Genomic DNA, 18,150 nt, shown 5'->3' on the forward strand with positions numbered 1-18,150 from the left:
TTTACAGCAAATGCAACAGAGAGGAACGGAGTATATACCTTTGCGAAAATGAAGACTCGTTGACGGAAACTCAAAAGCCAAGAAGAAGTTGTGCTGTGGTCGAAATGTTGAAGAAGAAGAGAAGTGGTGAAGAAGTTTCTGTGACTGTGAATATAAGAGATCGAAAGAGAACCAGAAGAGACACGACCGAAGTGAATGAATTCTGGTCACCGATCAGAGAAGATGACAAGCATAGACGAGAATCCACCATTGTTGGTGTCACCGAAGAAACGAAACGAGAAAAGTCAACCGGGCCACCCAATTATCCCGCATCCGGCTTAGGCCCAACCCGTTTCGGCCCAATACCGTCGCGGTCATGCCCGCGAGGTCCGCCAACAAACAGGCCGTAAAATCTGTGCCCAATTCCGCCCCGCAATGGGCCTTTTCGGGCCAGGCCCGCGGGCAAGCCTCCACTTTGCCATCTCTAAACATGATCTAATCATCGATTAGACTATAGAATGTGGAACTTCCTTCTTATTAGAAATCACAGAGTACAATATATAGCTAGTACATCACGTAGAGCTAGGTTAATAATATTTACATATGAACCCTTTCCATATCTACATCCTCAATACACCCCCTCAAGATGGAGGTACTTGTGTGACTCCAATCTTGGATGTAGCAAGAGTAAACTGCTGGTGACTTAGAGGCTTCGTGAGTGCGTAGGCAAGCTGATCTTTGGTGGAGATATGAGAGACCCGAATCATGCCAAGCTGGATCATGTTCCTGATGAAGTGATAATCAATAGCAATATGCTTCATCCTTGAATGGAAAACTGGGTTTGCACACAGATATGTGGCACCCACATTATCGCAATATATCACAGGAACCGTCGGTCTGTATCCCCAACTCCTGTAGTAACGAACATATCCAACGAACCTCCGAAGCTGTATTCGCCACAGCGCGATATTCCGCCTCTGTGGAAGAACGAGAAACTCCATTTTGCTTCTTCGACGACCAAGAAATAGGTGTAGACCCAAGGTAGATCACATATGCATTTGTAGATACATAGTCGTCGGTATCCCCTGCCCAATCTGCATCCGTAAACGCATGAAGTGTAAGTGGTGAGCCAACGCAAATATGTATACCATGACTAGTCATACCCGCCAAGTAACGCAATACGCGTTTGACGGCTTGCCAATGAGTCTCCGTCGGTTGATGCATAAACTGAGAAAGACGACTAACCGCGAAGGAGATGTCTGGCCTCGTAAATGCAAGGTATTGCAGGCTCCCTACTACAGAACGATATTGAGAAGGATCTGATAACATATCCCCATCATTCAACATCAACGTAGGCATTGTTGGCATTGGAATTGACACTGTCTTGGCATCAACCATATTGTTTCTAGTGAGCAAATCGATGATGTATCTTCTTTGCATTAGGTGCAATCCCTTTGCTGACCGGTTCACCTCAATCCCCAAGAAGTAGTGCAAGTCTACTGGATCCTTAATGGAAAACCGAGTGGCCAATGACTGAAGAACAGAGGAGACATGCTGTGAATCGCTACCGGTAACGACAATATCATCAACGTAGACTAGTATAAACGTATGAGAAGACCCAGACTTGTTAATGAAGTATCGGCCAGTGAGTTTTGAAACCCAATATCGAGTAAGTGATTCTTTAGAGACATGTACCAGGCTCAGGGAGCCTGTTTGAGACCGTATATAGGTTTCTTCAAGCGACAAACATGGTGTGGTCGATCAGTATCTATGAATCCTGGAGGTTGAGTCATATATACCTCGTCTTGAAGTTCCCCTTGAAGAAATGCATTATTGACATCAAGTTGTTTAATTGGCCACCCTCTGTTAACCACAATATCCAAAACTAGCCTAATCGTTGTTGACTAAATAACTGGACTGAAAGTTTCACCGTAATCTACTCCATACCGTTGTGTGTTTCCTCTCGCCACAAGTCGTGCCTTCGGACGATCAACCTCTCCATTCGCCAAATATTTAGTTGTGTAGATCCAACCACAACCAACCAAGTTCTGTGAGGGGTGTGAAGGTACCAAATCCCACGTGCCGAACTGGATTTGAGCATCATACTCTGTTGACATGGCTTTACGCCATCGCTCGTCTTTCAGAGCTTGAGCAACTGTTCGTGGTTCTGGATTCAAATACCGCTTAGAAGCATTGAAACTGAAGCGGGATGTTGGCTTGACAATCTTGTTCTTAGCCCTGGTTTGAATAGGATGCTGATTCTGTGGTTGTTCCTTGTCGTGTTGTGTAACTAGATTTCGTGGGTTCCGGGTGATTTGATCGTTTAACGGTGGTTGTATTTGTGGTTCACTGGTTTGCGAGGAATGGGTTTGGAGATTTGGTGTAGGTGAGCTTTGTTGGTGGGCTTCATTTGTTTGGTAGTTGGGCTTGGCCGTGGGTGTCGGCCCATTTTGACTTGGAGCAGTGGGCTCAGAGTTGGAGGGAGAAGAAGAAGGAGAGAGAGACAGAGAAGGGCGATACCTGAGCTTGTCGAGGTGAGACCGGAGAAGATGATGCAGGAGGCGGGGGCAGGTGAGAATCCAAGCACGGGGAAGCAGATGTCTCCGGTGGTGAGGCAGTCTGAAGAGGAACTCGAGTGAGCAGAGGTTGACACGTTGATTCTGACACATCATCTCTCGTTTCAGAAGTTTTTGATTTTGTTGTTTCACCAGCCGAGAATGGGAAAACGGATTCTTGAAAGGTCACATGTCGTGAAGTATACATCCTTCCTGTGGGTAAATGAAGACACAAATAGGCACTTTGACTCGTTGAGTAGCCGAGGAAGACGCAAGGTTTCGACCGATCTTCCAGTTTATGCTTCGTATAAGGCCGCAGCCAGGGGAAACATCAACAACCAAATACTTGAAGTCGATTGTAGTTTGGAGCCTTCTGGAATAGTTTCTCATACGGTGATTGATACTCCAGATTTGGTGTTGGGAGCCTGTTAATCAGATAAATGGCTGCAGCAAAAGCGAATGGCCAGTATGTCTTTGGCATAGAAGCTTGAGACATGAGAGTGAGTCCTGTTTCGACAACGTGTCGATGCTTCCGCTCCGCAGCACCGTTGTGTTCTGGTGTATGGGGAGGTGACGTAAGGTGTGAGATGCCATGACTCTGCAGGTACGCTTTCATTACCATAAACTCACCACCATTATCAGTAAAAAGAGTGCCAATCCTTGTCTGAAATCGGTTTTCAACTAGCTCTTTGTAGGCTGGAAATATCTCTTTGACTTGGGACTTTTGTTTGAGTGGGTAAAGCCAAGTATATTTGGTGAAGTGATCAACAAGAATTAGATAGTATTTGTACTGTTCAGTAGAAATTATGGGAGATGACCAGACGTCGGAGAAGATAATTTCAAGAGGTCGTGTGGAGGTTATACTGGAAGTAGAAAAAGAAAGCTTATGGCTCTTATTAATCAAGCAATCTGAGCAAGACAAAGTGTTTGAAGATAACTGAGAAACAGGAAGAGAAAACTTGGAAAGAGTTTTGTTTAAAATAGCAATAGAAGGATGGCCCAAACGAGAGTGCCAAGATGATAATGTAGCCTTTGAAGATGGAGACACAAACATAGCCGCAGGAACAGAGTGCATCACCGGCCATTCATACAGCTTCTCCTTAGTTCTGCCTTGGATTAACCGGGTCCCCGTGCTCAGATCCTTCACCTGAAATGAAGATGGAAAGAATTCGACGGAGACTTGGTTAGTGTTACATAAACCATACACATAAATTAAGTTCTTATGTATGTTAGGCACACACAAAATATCATTCAACACTAGAGATTTGTTTTTAGAAGAAAGTGTTGCTGAACCAGTATGGGTAATTGATTGGTTTGATCCGTCTGCTATGACAACCGCCTCACCTCCTTCATACGGTTGATGCAGAGACAGGTTTTGCAAATCAGAGGTGATGTAATGAGTGGCTCCACTGTCAAGCAGCCATTGATTTGCATTGTATGACGTTGCAGCTGCTACATTAGCTCTCGGCTGCCATGGCGTAAATGGTGTCTGCTGTGAGACCGCTTGGTAGCTCTGGAGACCAGAGGTTGCAATGGTAAGGTGATGGCTCCAAGAAGAGCGCTGTAGATCAAGCGATCTTGACGCTTCCAGATTGTGTTCTCTGGATTCGGAGAGGTTTCTCCATCGATAGTGACAGTAGGAGAAGGTATCACGGTGGATCCATCCAGATGACCAACAAGGCCATATCCATCAACCAAAGCGTGGACTTGAAGACTCCACATAAGGTAGTTTGTTGATGATAGCTTAGAAACGTTTGTCATGTTGATGTTTAGGATAGTTTGGTTGTTGATGTTGGTGGGAATGGTGTCTGTGATTGTCGTAGATCCATCAAGAATATCATCGATCTGATCTTCATGTTCCATAGGCTACCCTAGAATGGCAAGCTGATCCAATCTAGTAGTCACGCCTTGTACATATGCATCAATAGTCTTATTCTCCTTCTTCCAATACTTGAGTTGATTTCTCAGGTTTTTGATGTGCGCACGGATAGGTTTTGCGTATGTTGAGGCCAGCGTCTCCCAGATCTGTGCAGCTGTAGTAGCTCTCGAGACCAGAGGTTGCAACGGTAAGGTGATGGCTCCAAGAAGAACGCTATAGATCAAGCGATCTTGACGCTTCCAGATTGTGTTCTCTGGATTTGGAGAGGTTTCTCCATCGATAGTGACAGTAGGAGAAGGTATCACGGTGGATCCATCCAGATGACCAACAAGGCCATATCCATCAACCAAAGCGTGGACTTGAAGACTCCACATAAGGTAGTTTGTTGATGATAGCTTAGAAACGTTTGTCATGTTGATGTTTAGGATAGTTTGGTTGTTGATGTTGGTGGGAATGGTGTCTGTGATTGTTGTAGAGTTGGTTGGAGACGCCATTGATGCAAGTTTGAGATGAGAAAATTGTGAAAAAAAATTAGGTTTTAAAGTGCGACGGCTCTGATACCATATAGAATGTGGAACTTCCTTCTTATTAGAAATCACAGAGTACAATATATAGCTAGTACATCACGTAGAGCTAGGTTAATAATATTTACATATGAACCTTTTCCATATCTACATCCTCAATATAGACCATGTTGGGACGATGTTTGTTATAAAAGAAAAATTCATTTCTATTTGAAAACGCCGCGGCTTTCCACTTCGGGATAGTAGACTGCGCACCGTTGACGTTTTATGAACTTTTTGAATTCACTGAGAAAACACCGCGTAGTCTCTCATTAGAAAGGAGACTTGCGCGCCGTCCCATTTCTCATTTACCAAGTTGTTTCTTGTTTTTTTTTTTTGACGTCAGTTGTTTCTTGGTTATGAAGAGACTTTTTTTTGGTTATGAAGAGACTTTTTAAAGTGTTTATAGAGTCTACCCACCATATTGTTAGCTACCACGAATCTAAAGGGAAACTTCGAAAAGTCAGGATGTGGTTCTCCTCCATGATCATTACCATCACAGTTTGTTCCTGATTCTCTGTTTGGTGTGGACCGTGCGGTCTATATTAGACCATCTCAAACACACCCTTATTTCTATTTCTATATTTTTTTCTAAAATAGAGAAACTCTATTATAGAGGTGAAAATGCTTCAATGTATGCCTGTATAATAGAGTTCCTCTATTTATAGGGAAAAATATAGAGATATGATATTTATACCTCTATATATAGAGGCAAAAATAACTTTCCTCTATATTTTCCTCTAAAATAGAAGAATTCTATTGTAGATACATACATTGGAACATTTTCATCTCTATAATAGAGATCTCTATTTTAGAGAAAAATATGGAGGTGTACATTGGAGATCCTCTTACTTATTATCACTGTTTTGGTTTCTTTGTCAGCATCAAAGACTAGGTGTCGCCGATAAAAAAACAAAACAAAAACGACTTTCCAAGTCTGCTTGCATTGTCGTATACGTAACTAGGTCTTGTTGTAATGTCGCCGCATTTTCGTCGTAATAATCACCTTTTAGTCAGGAACATATTAGGCTTGACGTATTAATCAATATTCCCTAATCCACGAAACGACCTGAGTAGAAAGTCAACTGATATTCACCAAAATGAATGGCAACCCTATTTGTTTAAAATGAAATTATTAGGCAATTACGTACTTAGAGACCAACAATTTCACAAACATGTCGTTGTTGCTACCGTCAAAAACTTATAATATCATCATATAAAATCACAACCGTCCATTTTATTCAAGATTACTACTGCATACATGCATATAACATACGTATGTTATAACTTATATATACACTTCAACCGCTGCTAGGTACTAACAAAACACTTTTTTTTTTTGTAATGATGTATGCTCAAACTGTGTTTAGATTCTGCGAATGCATCACAGTTTCCATTTTGGTCGTCTCATTTCTTCGTCTCTTCTCAAAACTAGCCATTTTCATCGTCACCCGTCCATGGCGTCGCTACCGCACGTTCACGTTCCGCAGCAGCCAGTGGATAAAGGCGGTGAACAAACATTCGTCTCCGTTGTATTGCGCCGTGTGTCTGCAAGAAGCAGAGGAAGGAGATAAGATGAGGAGGTTGACGATTTGTCGGCACTGTTTCCACGCGGATTGTATCGATCCATGGCTTGGTGAGATGTCTTCAACGTGTCCATTGTGTAGAGCTGAGGTCCCGCCTTTACCACCGGTGAATCCTCTGCTCTTGCTGTTTGTTTCCGCCAACAAAGAACTCTAACGAAACCATTTCTTGTAAAAAAAGTTGTTATTATTAGACCTGAGGCTTTCGTTTTTGTTTCTCTTTGTTACTTTTTTGCCTTAACTCCGACACAGACTATAAATTGTACTGAAAAAATAAACTTTATAACTAAAGTTTATACCAAAATGGCTTAAGTCTGAATGTGTTACAAGCCACAGTGATATGGAACAAATGTAATGCTGAAAACAAGATAATTTCTGTAGAAAGAATTCTTCAGTACCCAGTGAGGTGGCACCATTAGTAATTGATGATCACAGACCTGTTGATAAGTGGTCAAATGTTGGATCAATTGTCTTCAAAGACGTTCAGGTAAACAACAAAGCTGATGCTGATACATTACTCTTGAACATAAGATTTCATAGTCAAGTTCACATGAACAACTGTAACCAAGATTCTCAAACCCTGAGCCGGTCTTAAAATTTTGGGGGCTATAGACGATTTAAAAAGAATTTCTATAATTTGAGGCCTATTATTATTTATTTATTTTTACAAATTTAGGAGCCTATTTATATATAATTTTTTTCAAAAATTTTGAGAGCTTGAGGCGAATGTTTTATCCGGCTTGGCCAGGACCGGCCTTGCTTGAGATGTCCCAACTGTCCTGAAGAACACCACCTGTGAATTTCAAGAAAGGGGAAAGATTGGAGACTTTGGAGTTGTAGGAAGAATAGGAAGCGGGAAATCAACTTTGATTTTAGGCAATATTTAGGATTGTTGATCCAAGTCGAGGAACCATAGTTATTGATGATGTTGATATTACAAAGATAGGTCTACATGGCCTGAGAACAAGGCTTGTGATTATTCCTCAAGATCCAGCACTATCTAATGGAACAGTCGAGAGTGATTCTAGACCCTCTAACTCAGTACACTGATCTTGAAATATGGGAGGTAAAATTACTGCAAAATCTTCTCTAAATTAACTTCAACAAAACTATGAAACCCTCAAATGTGACAGTAGCAGTTGTTGAAAATGGTGAGAAAAACAACAGTCTCGTGCTATTTAGAACATAAGTTGAACAACGTTCTTTACTTTCCACGTCACCAATGTAATAAGGCAGGAAACTGCAAAACGTTTTTCCAGATGAAGCTCAATTTTATTTAAGCTATAAGACAAGATAAGTTTCACTATTGAAAGACTGATTCTTTGACAAAAGTTTCGAGTGTGAAACATTTCATTTAACAGACCGTGCTGTGAGTTAGGATGTAACTCCATAAGGAAGCAACGCAGCCGCCACGATCCTGCCTTCCTCATTCAGTATGTTGTAAGTCGATGCAGCATTTCTCTGGTCAGAAAGAGAGAGTTGAATCAATAACCAAAACCAACAGAACCAAAGCATGAGAGGGATAGACATACAGAGTCCAAAGTTTCTAGCTTCATTCCAATTGACTTCACGAACTGACGGACTTGGGGATTCACTGGGTGATTGTATCTTCCACAGCCGACAATTAAAAGCTCTAGAAAGCGTTAAGGCAAAAACATAGAGACAAGAGAGTCATATATATATGTGCAAAAGGTAAAGATTGTACCTGGAATTGGTCGAACAGTCTGGAAGATTGACAAGCTGCATCCATCCATTAGAATAGAGGAGACATGTCAAACGTTTTACCAAAACTTAAGCAACTCTAAAGCTTTCACTCAAGAGAGAGAGAGAGAGAGAGAGAGAGAGGGAGACGGCACCTATCTGTTGTGATCTCGGAGAAGCTACGAGGGCTCCATGACATCAGCAAGTTCCCAACACAGAGCAAGCTCCCATCGTACTTAACCCCATTCACCGTGAAACTCGTCTCATCAAATCTGCATAACCAAAGACAAACCCACCACTACATATCCAAAATCCAAACTTCACCCAACAAAATGGTCGAAAGGTTCCAACTTTATGACGAAACACAAAGAAAACTCAAATCAGGAGAACGAATCAGAGAGAATGGGAGGTGGGTTTGAGATGATTACTCCTGAAACCGAAGTTGATCCTCGGGAACGTTGTCGATGAGATTGATCTGATCGTAGAGAGAGAAAGCTCTTCGTAGAGATGGCAAGACGAGGTTGTGATGCTTGGGAGATCCATTTCTCATGGCTCGAATCAGCTTCGGCAACGTCGCCATAGCTTTTTTTTTGTCTCACCGCCATCTCCGGTCTTCTCCAAACGGTTTATCATTCGAAACGACTAGACTTTTACGAACCCGGTTTATTGGTTTACAACATCTACCATCATAAGCCACTGGTCTATATCGGTTTACGCTAATTAACTGCAGTGATTCAAGGAGTTGTTAATTCGAATTTAGCTCCGGTTTCAGCCAAACCGAGAGTTTTCTAGATCGGGTTGATCAGTTTTGGAATTTAAAACCGTTTACTAAGTCAAATCAGTTTCATATTTCGAGTTTTAAATCACATATACTAACTAACATTGGTTAATTTGATTATCATGGATGAACCACTGGTCTATATCGGTTTACGCTGATTAACTGCAGTGATTCTGGTACATTTACTAAAATTGGAAGTTAAGGAGATGTAAATTCAAATCAAGTTCCGGTTTCAATTAAACCGAGAGTTTTTTTCTAGATTGGTTTAATACAGTTTTGGAATTTAAAACCGTTGTAACGGAATCAAACCAGATTCATCTAACAACACTAAAAGTTGGATATACTCAACTCTTAGCCTATCCACGTCAGCTCAAATAATTAACCTATCACAAAGCTTTAAATTGCCACATCATCTTAAAGAACTAACATCAAATCTGACGAGAGAAAAAAACAAAGAAACTATAACCTAATTGTGACTCTTCTTCTGCTCATACATACGTAACGCTTTGCGTCTGATGACCATCTCTCAGCCAGACCCTTCAGTTATAATCTCTTTTCATCTCCCACACCTTCTCATTCTCCTATATGTAACACATATAAAGTAGCCTAATTGTAGACTGATTCAATTTCATTATCTATTTATCATTTACCTCTTTTTTACATCGCTTCCTTTTCTTTCTTATTCTGTTGCAGTACAGAAACCCATGATCTCCACATTTTTTAAGGGTTTGGAATAGCTGATGAAAATCCATTCGTATGGAGACGCAATTTGTGTTCTATTCTACAAAATCTGATTCTCTTGGTATGTACTATATAGTCCCCTGTTTCTTACCAAGTGTATTTACTCTATTACATTTTTCGTTCTGTGTTAGAATGTGCAGACAAAGTATGATTTGGTTTCCGAATGAGGGATCACGGCCAAACTCCCAGGAAGCTAGGGATTTGGAAGTGTCCTCTAAATTAGTTGAAAGCTACCAGCTTTGCTCTGCAAAACTAAGGCGTCTACTGAAGGTATGACTTCGTAAACGATGGTTTATGAATTTTTCTGATTTTTAAATTGAGCTATATATTTTGTATGTGGTTAATTTTAATGTTGTAGACTGTTTCTCCCAAATCGTTCTACTTGATGGATTCAAATTGAATATTTGATTTCGATTTTAAAACTCACTCATCTTTTAGGTCTCACAAGAAGATGACGTTTTACAGCAGCAATCTAAATCACTTTCATTTACTTCCGAAGATATTCGTATGAGAAGTTTCTTTCTGGTAGTTCTCTACTATTAATATGTCGGTTGTAATCTGATCAATGACTAATTGAAGACATTAAGTAACAGTAACCAGTTGTTCTTTTTGATAGTCGGAGTTATTGGTCGAAATAGATACATTTACATCCAGATCAGAGCGCAGAAAGTAGGAATTCAGTTGAATCTTCCTTGCCATCACACGAGCAGCAGTGTCAAAAGGTTAAGTATAATGATATGTTTCATATTTTCTATCTAACTTTTCCCACCTACTCTACTCAGTTTGAAAGAATCTTTTTTTTTTTGAAAATAAGTTTGAAAGAATCTTACATTGGTTGCTAATCTTATCATCGCTGTTTGATTTATGCGTTAGCTTCTTGCATTAGGACATCTCCAACAAGAAACCAAAATACCGAATTTGGTGTAATCTCATCTCCAACAAAACATCAAATTTGACACCATCTCATCAAATTTGGTGTAATGTAAATAGTGTTACACCAAATTTAGTGTAATAATATACATCACACCAAATTTTTAAAATACATATTTTTATTATGTTTCATTTAATAATATAGTTCCATTGTTATCAAATTTGTAATTAAAAATAAATATATTATGTTATTTGTTTTTTTATTTTATCTTCACATAATTAAAAAAATTAAACTTTTATTTTTATTTTTATATTTATTTTTTAAAATAAATCACTAAATGACTATTATTATTTATCATTTACAAATAATAAAATATAAATAATAATCTAAATGTGACTAAATAATTATTTATCAATTAATAAATAATAAAAATATAAAACTTTAAGGATTGAAAACATCAAATAATATATAATAATACATTTGGTGTAAAATTTGTTGTTATTATTATTATTTTTTTTTGTTAACCGAGGGTCTCAGGCCGGGGCCCAGACATCCCTCGAGGCCCGCAGCAGCCACGTCATTTTTACCCCAGAAATAGCAGGGTGGGCCCGGGTGGTTCGGCGTAGGGGTATATCTGAGGGGGAGGTTCGAACTCGCAGCCCTTAGGACCATTGCGAGCCGCCTCACACCACTCGACCACCAACGTCGGGTTAATTTGGTGTTATTGTTGGAGATGATAAAAAGATTCATGACACCAAAACACCAAATTTGGTGTAATTTCAACACCAAATATGATGTCATTCTTGGAAATGCCCTTATGGCTTATTTCTTTTCTTTCATCATGCCTTTGATATGTGTTGATGTAAGAATTTTACAATTCTTTATGGAATACTCTGTATTGCTCTAAATTTTATGATTGCTAATTATTGTGTAAGTTTCAAATAGTGGCTTCTGTATGTTTCAGTTTCTTTCCGTGATTTGATAGTTTAATGTTGATCTCGTGAGTCGTGATAAAATAGTGCTTGATTATATATATATATATATATATATATATATATTGTGAAATAAAGAAGCTCTATCTCTGAATAGTTAATTGGAAACTCCTATAAATCATTCAAGTTTCTTACTTCACAATGATTTCGTAAATAACATATCAGAAGACATAGACAACAAGTCACTATAATATACTCAGTGATATACACATGTCAGTAATCTATACTCTATATTACTTTCTGTGGGGTCATTCGATTGATTTGGAGATTACACTGATGGCTATTTTAAATAGTTTTTTTTGGCGGCATTTTAAATGATTTATATATCTTAACATGGCTCTCAACCTATCATAACAATATAACCGTAAACAATGAGAATTATTATTAGTCAATTACTATGATTTCCTACCTTCTACTGTTTAATACTTTCAACTGATCACCACTTTGGAATGGTATGGAAAAATAACCTGTTTAACTCATCAATTAATCATAAATCATGTTCACCAATTTAATTTTCCATAATTATGTTAAGATTTGATGAAACTATCTATTAATCTTTGCTTCGCAATAATATATCTACAAAATTTTGGATTCTGACAAAAAAATTTGGTTTATATATGAAACCAAGATTGCATAATTGTAAATTTAGCTAGATTAAGCCCGGTTTTACATTAAGTTTTTGAAGATGAACAGAAAATGGTAATTTTGTAATTTGAAGTCAAAACAAAGTTTAAATTAGTTGTAAAATTAAGAAATTTCTAACATAAAACCTAAATAAGCAAGATAAAATTTATTTTGATAGTATATATATAGTTTAATTAAATTTTTATTCATATACCTTACATTTCTTAATAAAAATTTAATCGATAAAAATATGATGAATTTTAATATTTAAAATTTGTTATCCAAATAATAATTAAAAATTTGGCCTACTAAATTATTTTGATAAATTATTCAATATATATTTATGATATATAAATTTAAATACAAATGCGAAAAAGACCAACTTAAAACGAATCCTAACACCCTAGGAAACTTCCTTTAGAGGTTCTTTTGAAATTTATATATATAGTTGTGCATACTTTGAAATAGAGGTTCTCCACCTGATTAAAACAAGAATCGATCACTGAGAGAAAGGTGTGTAGTACTTGAAAATTTAATGACCAAGTTTTAATATATCTCTCATACATTGCAATTACAAATTCACATGGTTCTCTAGCAACAACTCTTCCAACCAATGGGAAGATACTAATAAACTATGAGAGCTACACATAGCCACATGGAAAGGTACCGACCATCACAAACATCGATCACTTCTAATGCTCTCAGAATAATTTCCAGCTTTCACAGTTTCAGAAACCCATTGTGATGCGGTAGCAGCTTCCACGGTTTAAAAAAAAAACTATTTCAAGAAAAAGTAGTAAATAGACTAACAAACAAAAAATTAATTAAAAAAACACTGGATTTATAGATTAATTCTATGGAAAGAGGATTAATTTAAAAAAGATAATTATCTAAAAACACTAAAAATCATGAAAATAAAATTAATAAAAGGTATATCACTACTATTGTAAAGAGTTTTGCTTAAAGCATCCCTAACTATGCCACACGTGAATTCTAATTTCTATCAGTAAAAAGTTGCTATATCATCAACTTTAACACCAAATAAATTTAGATTCAAAGCCGGTTTAGGTATCAATACGACCTTTCTCATTAGCTCATCATTTAGCCCATCCATCGTATGTGAATGTTCCATAGTAATTAATTTTAGAAAGAATGTAGAAAAGTTAACGACTCAACTTACTACGAATAATATTTTACTTAAACCACACTATTGATGTTATTGGCAGCTTCAAAAAAACCATATGCATCAAATTAAACAACATCAAAACTATACTAAAAGCCAAATAACAAGCCTTCTGAAGCATCCCATGTCGGATGGAAAAATCGACCAGTAGTAATGCAGCAAATGGCCACGTCATCGGCGAGTTAAGTTGGTTTGGGCTTCTGATGTCTTCGGCCTGTTTTATCTGCATGTTTTCAGCCCACAGTCTGCAGATGCTAGCCCGATGTGTTACGTGTTGTTGTCGTAACCCTAATTTGTTCTTCACTCACTTTTCGACTTCCATCTCTTCCATCTCTCTTTTCTCTAACCCGTTTTGCCGAGTAATATCGCCATTAACTCCTCTAATCAAACCTTGGCTAAGCTCATTCAATGGATTCTTTCGCCTTCCTCTCCATTTTTCTATTTATAAATCTGTTTTCCTAGCTTATGTTTCCATCAAAGTTGATAATTTTCTCTCTGACATTCATCGCGATGGAACACACCGGCAAATATTCGATCTCCACCGACCGCAAGACCAGCGAGAAGACCGTCGACTCCTCCGCGTCTGTGAAACCAAACGGGAAGTCCATTGATGCCTCTGTGACTGTGATGAAACCTAACGAGAAGGCTGCTGTTTCATCTGCCAATCCGATGAACCCAGACGCTGCTACCGCTCTCTCCTCCGCGCGTGTCGACCAAGTGATGTTGTTCAGAGATGTTTCCCACTGCCCACGCGAAGCTGACTTGAGGTTTCGTTTGATTCACTTCTGGGAGGCTCGCAATCCAAACACGAAAACCCTGATTGGACAAGAGATGCTCCTTATCGACGAAGAGGTTTGTCCGTCTTTTTAGCTTCTTCCTCTTGCTTTAATATTGCTCGGTTGGGAGAGTATGGACTCTTACTTTAGTATTGTTTGATTGGGATATTATTATATTAATCGATGATTTGGATTTATTCACAGGGTACCGTTATTCAGGGTTTTGTCCCAGCCGGACGTGTTGGGACATTTGATCTGGTAGCTGGTTCTGTGTATAACCTGAGCAACTTTTTTGGATCCAGAAGCAAAAATCAGTATCGGGTTGCTGATCATGTCGCCACCGTATCATTTTCTTGGAATACTTCTTTGGCTGTGGTTGAGAACCCTCCGGTTTTGATTCCCGACGATAGGTTCAGGTTCCACAACTATGAGGAGTTTAAGGCCAATTGCAACTCGAGGGGTGATCTTTATGGTAAGACATGTTTGAATATTTAGTTTTGATGACACGTTTGGTATAATTAGAGTTGATGTTTGATGTCTGAGTATTTAAATTTTTCTATCTCAGATTACGTTGACCACATGAAGCTGGTGAATGGGCAGAGAATCACAGACCATATGATTCTTGACGAAGTTGACATAGCAGAGAAGCGGCATTTATGTGTTCATGTTCAGACACATGAGTAAGTTTGTTCTACTGTTATTGTTTTCATTGTTTTGTATGCTATTTTTAACACATGTTTTTATGTTATGTAGCGGACCGGTGATGAAGCTTTATCTGTGGGACAAGGCTGCAGCCGATTTATGCCAGAAATTCAAGTCGTATGGAAGCACTCCAAGCGTTCTTTTGGTCACCACTGTGAACCCAAAACATCTTGGAGGTTAGTACTCCCTACTAGAGTCATACTCATATTCATAGCTTATTTGTAGTCTTTCAGTTGGAACTGTATTAGGTAATTCTTTTGTTGTTAGATGAGGCCGTTGTAATGCATGTTTTGAATAATCACATCGGTTCATTTGGTATTAACAGTAACCCTTGCTCTCACTTCTATGTCATCGTCTCGGGTGTTTATGGATGTCGATGTTCAGCCTACTAAAGATTATCTTGAATGGTAGACAAATGTGTATTGAGTTATTTGTTCATGCGATTTTTGTTTTTAACATTTCATGTGACTTTTCTAACGTATTTGAGCTCCTGCCTTTTTCTCAGGTTGAATTCAAACTCTGATATTGCTAATAGGGTTGCTGCTGAGGTTGTCACTAAGCCTGAGACAATGACTCTTGAAGAGCTATTCTCTTACATCAAGCAAGACTCTTCTAAGGTATAAGCATTGTTCTGTTTTTACATTCGTTTCCATGCGTGTGGGTACTTACTAAGCTTATTTTATTTTTTCACAATGAAGGTTGCTTGGTTTGAGTGCATGGCGACTATGTATGATGTTGTCCAGGGTTCTGCATGGTATTACATCTCCTGCGGTGGGTGTAATAGCAAGGCGGTCAACGTGCCTACTTCTCTGATTTGCAACAATAAGAAGTGTGTGAAGACTGAAGTCACATGCGTACCTCAGTAAGTGCTGAGTCTTTTTCATCTATGTTTTGTCAGCGTTAGTAGCTAATCTTCTTTCGTTGTAGGTACCTCACGAGGATTTCTGTGTATGATAAGAGTGAATAAGCAGTTTTTGTCATTCTTGGTGATGCTGGCAAGGAGCTGACTGGTAAACATGCAGCAGAGTTAGTTGCTAATTACTTTGAGGTACTTTCAGACTTGACTATATATAGCAAATAGGTTGGTGTTATGGGAAGTAGTTAGGACATCATCGATTCAGATATTATCTCAACTCATGTGCATTTTGCTTGGATGTTAGGCTAATGGTGGAGTAGGAGCTGATCACTGCGTGCCTGTTCCGCAAGCTTTGCTTGATACAATAGGGCAATCACGCAAGTTCATTATGAAGGTCTCGGATCATAATCTGATAGGCAAGACTCAGACTATAACTGTCACCAAGATACTCCCACCAGAAGCCTCGCTGCCGTCGACCGTAGGTGTCGAGTCTGGTTCTTCAGGAAGCTCTGGAGATACTGCAGGTGATAGGGCTAGAAAAGCCGATGAGATCCTTGAGGCAGATGAAGCAAAGCGTCCCAAGAGTAACTAATGTGTTTTCTACTTATCTTCTCATGAAGTGATTGTTTTTGCTGCATTCCAAGACGTTTTTTTTTATGTTTCTCTTATGGTTTTGTGTTCTTTTCATTTCAAACTTCTGGCTTTTGACCTTTATATTTAAGTTTTTGAATACAATTTCATTATATGGTTTTTACTTATTGTATTATGATCTTTTTCATAGTGCGTAAAACTTATTAAGTTTGAATATGTGTTAGATTCTCGATCATATGTGAGGCTGTTGTATCCATTCTCTATACATTAATTAATATAACCTTACTCTCTTCACGTAAGATTATTTCTAAGAAGTGATACGATTTTTTTGTTAGTTATTTTGAATAGTTTTGTTTCCATTAATTCTCTCAGTCATATATTATAACTAAGAATTAAGATATCTACTCATTTAATTATCCTAACTCTAGAAATCAATTTCTTACCATTAGACAAGCATCACGCTCACACAATCTGTGAGAAAATGTTCGATCCCATCATGGCATCTTTGAAGCTTGGTACACCATTGAAGACGTACTATCATCTCCTTTGCAATCACTCCCCATCTCTCTGCACATATTAACAAATTATTTTGCCAACGGACATGAAGAAATAACATCTCAACCAGCAATAGTAGTTCGTATTATTAGGCTTTGGCTTATCATAACTCAAACCAACGACATGCTCGGCACTGCCTTCATAGCAGTTCGTATTATTTATCTTTCAAAGGTTATCGACATCTAGACCATCGATCTTATTCATCAATCTTACACATCTTTCAAATACCCCACAAGCCTCATAGATCCACAGAGATTTGAAGCTTTACGTATCTCAAAGATAACCAATAGTCTCAATTTGTAGAGATAGTCAAAGATCTAACTTTTGTAAATTTATCAGTTTAGTCTTCACTAATTTCTTCTTCAGATAGCTTTGTTCATTAACTTAGATTGCATGTTCTTATTTTCATTTTTTTCCTTACTTTAAAGATCTAAATTTGGTTAACTTTTCCAGCTAGCAACTCTGATGAAAGCAAAGAAGCAGTCAACACAGCTCAACCAGCCACAACAATTAGCGGTCAACACAGCTCAACCAGCCACATCACTAGGCACTCAAGATAGCTCAACCTCAGGAGTAACTAATGTAGACGAGCTAAACAGAGTCGAGCTCAGAAGCTACCAATTGATACGCATTGAGGAGCTGGAAGAAGACATCGATCCAAATTATATGCATTATCTGAGAGCAATAAGTGCATACGACTCAGTTCAACCACAGTCAGCACGAGGAAAGTGTCGTGGTCGTAAGGGTCGACGCTAAAACATCTACCTAATATTCCTAATGCTGTGATATTTGTATTACCATTGCTTCACTAATGTTTTATTTGCTTCAGTATGCTATATTTGCCGAATATAGGCAGAGACTTAGTGAACAGATCGGCCGAATTGTCACTGGACCGAACCGTTCCAGTGCTTAAGTGTCGGACATGAACTGAATCTAGACAGTAAACTCACGGCAAAACTAATGTCCGGTCTAGTATGGCTAGCCAAATACATTAAGGCTCCAATGGCACTTAGATAAGGTATTTCCGGCCCGAGCATATCCTCGTCCGGCTTCCTTGGTCCGAACGGATCCTTCTCAAGGTCTAAAGACCTCACGACCATAGGACTCGACATGGAATGAGCCTTGTCCATATTGAACTGCTTGAGTATCTTTTCTGTATATGTCTTTTGATGCACAAGGATTCCATTATCCACATACTCAAATTGCAGTCCCAAACAGAAC

The 18,150-nt window shown here is 38.6% G+C and overlaps 3 protein-coding genes across 4 annotated transcripts; 2 read left to right on the forward strand and 1 right to left on the reverse strand.

Moving 5' to 3' along the window:
• Positions 1–6,323: 6,323 nt before the first annotated feature.
• On the forward strand, positions 6,324–6,716 carry LOC106338514 (RING-H2 finger protein ATL5). Its single transcript, XM_013777472.1, has one exon. It carries the CDS (start codon positions 6,324–6,326, stop codon positions 6,714–6,716), a length of 393 nt encoding a protein of 130 aa, XP_013632926.1.
• Positions 6,717–7,631: 915 nt separating this feature from the next.
• Positions 7,632–8,923, reverse strand: LOC106339735. Of its 2 annotated transcripts, XM_013778601.1 has the most exons (6): positions 8,689–8,923; positions 8,416–8,532; positions 8,265–8,299; positions 8,092–8,192; positions 7,923–8,020; positions 7,632–7,799 (listed from the first exon to the last, which is right to left on the reverse strand). In XM_013778601.1, the coding sequence occupies exons 1-5, from the start codon at positions 8,838–8,840 to the stop codon at positions 7,934–7,936; spliced, it is 492 nt and encodes a 163-aa protein (XP_013634055.1). In that variant the 5' UTR covers positions 8,841–8,923; the 3' UTR covers positions 7,632–7,799; positions 7,923–7,933. The 2 variants fall into 2 exon arrangements, with proteins under 2 accessions (XP_013634055.1, XP_013634054.1); XM_013778600.1 differs by having other exon boundaries at positions 7,632–8,020.
• A 5,036-nt stretch (positions 8,924–13,959) lies between these two features.
• LOC106338515 lies at positions 13,960–16,375 on the forward strand. Its single transcript, XM_013777473.1, has 9 exons — positions 13,960–14,301; positions 14,430–14,697; positions 14,791–14,905; positions 14,979–15,103; positions 15,253–15,334; positions 15,433–15,544; positions 15,626–15,781; positions 15,928–15,975; positions 16,088–16,375. Exons 1-9 carry the CDS (start codon positions 13,960–13,962, stop codon positions 16,373–16,375), a joined length of 1,536 nt encoding a protein of 511 aa, XP_013632927.1.
• The last annotated feature ends 1,775 nt before the right edge of the window (positions 16,376–18,150 follow it).

This window comes from Brassica oleracea, chromosome C4 (genome assembly GCF_000695525.1).
Source record: "Brassica oleracea var. oleracea cultivar TO1000 chromosome C4, BOL, whole genome shotgun sequence".
NCBI classification, from domain to species: domain Eukaryota; kingdom Viridiplantae; phylum Streptophyta; class Magnoliopsida; order Brassicales; family Brassicaceae; genus Brassica; species Brassica oleracea.

Bases quoted from the DNA above. Each gene is read 5' to 3' on its own strand.
- LOC106338514 (XM_013777472.1), top strand. From the start codon at position 6,324: ATGTATGCTCAAACTGTGTTTAGATTCTGCGAATGCATCACAGTTTCC.
- LOC106339735 (XM_013778601.1), bottom strand. From the start codon at position 8,840: ATGGCGACGTTGCCGAAGCTGATTCGAGCCATGAGAAATGGATCTCCC. The intron at 8,533-8,688 runs GTAATCATCTCA...TTGGTTATGCAG, and splicing joins GATCAACTTCGGTTTCAGGA to ATTTGATGAGACGAGTTTCA. The intron at 8,021-8,091 runs GTATGTCTATCC...CTTTCTGACCAG, and splicing joins AGCTAGAAACTTTGGACTCT to AGAAATGCTGCATCGACTTA.
- LOC106338515 (XM_013777473.1), top strand. From the start codon at position 13,960: ATGGAACACACCGGCAAATATTCGATCTCCACCGACCGCAAGACCAGC. The intron at 14,698-14,790 runs GTAAGACATGTT...TTTCTATCTCAG, and splicing joins CTCGAGGGGTGATCTTTATG to ATTACGTTGACCACATGAAG. The intron at 15,782-15,927 runs GTACCTCAGTAA...GATGCTGGCAAG, and splicing joins TGAAGACTGAAGTCACATGC to GAGCTGACTGGTAAACATGC.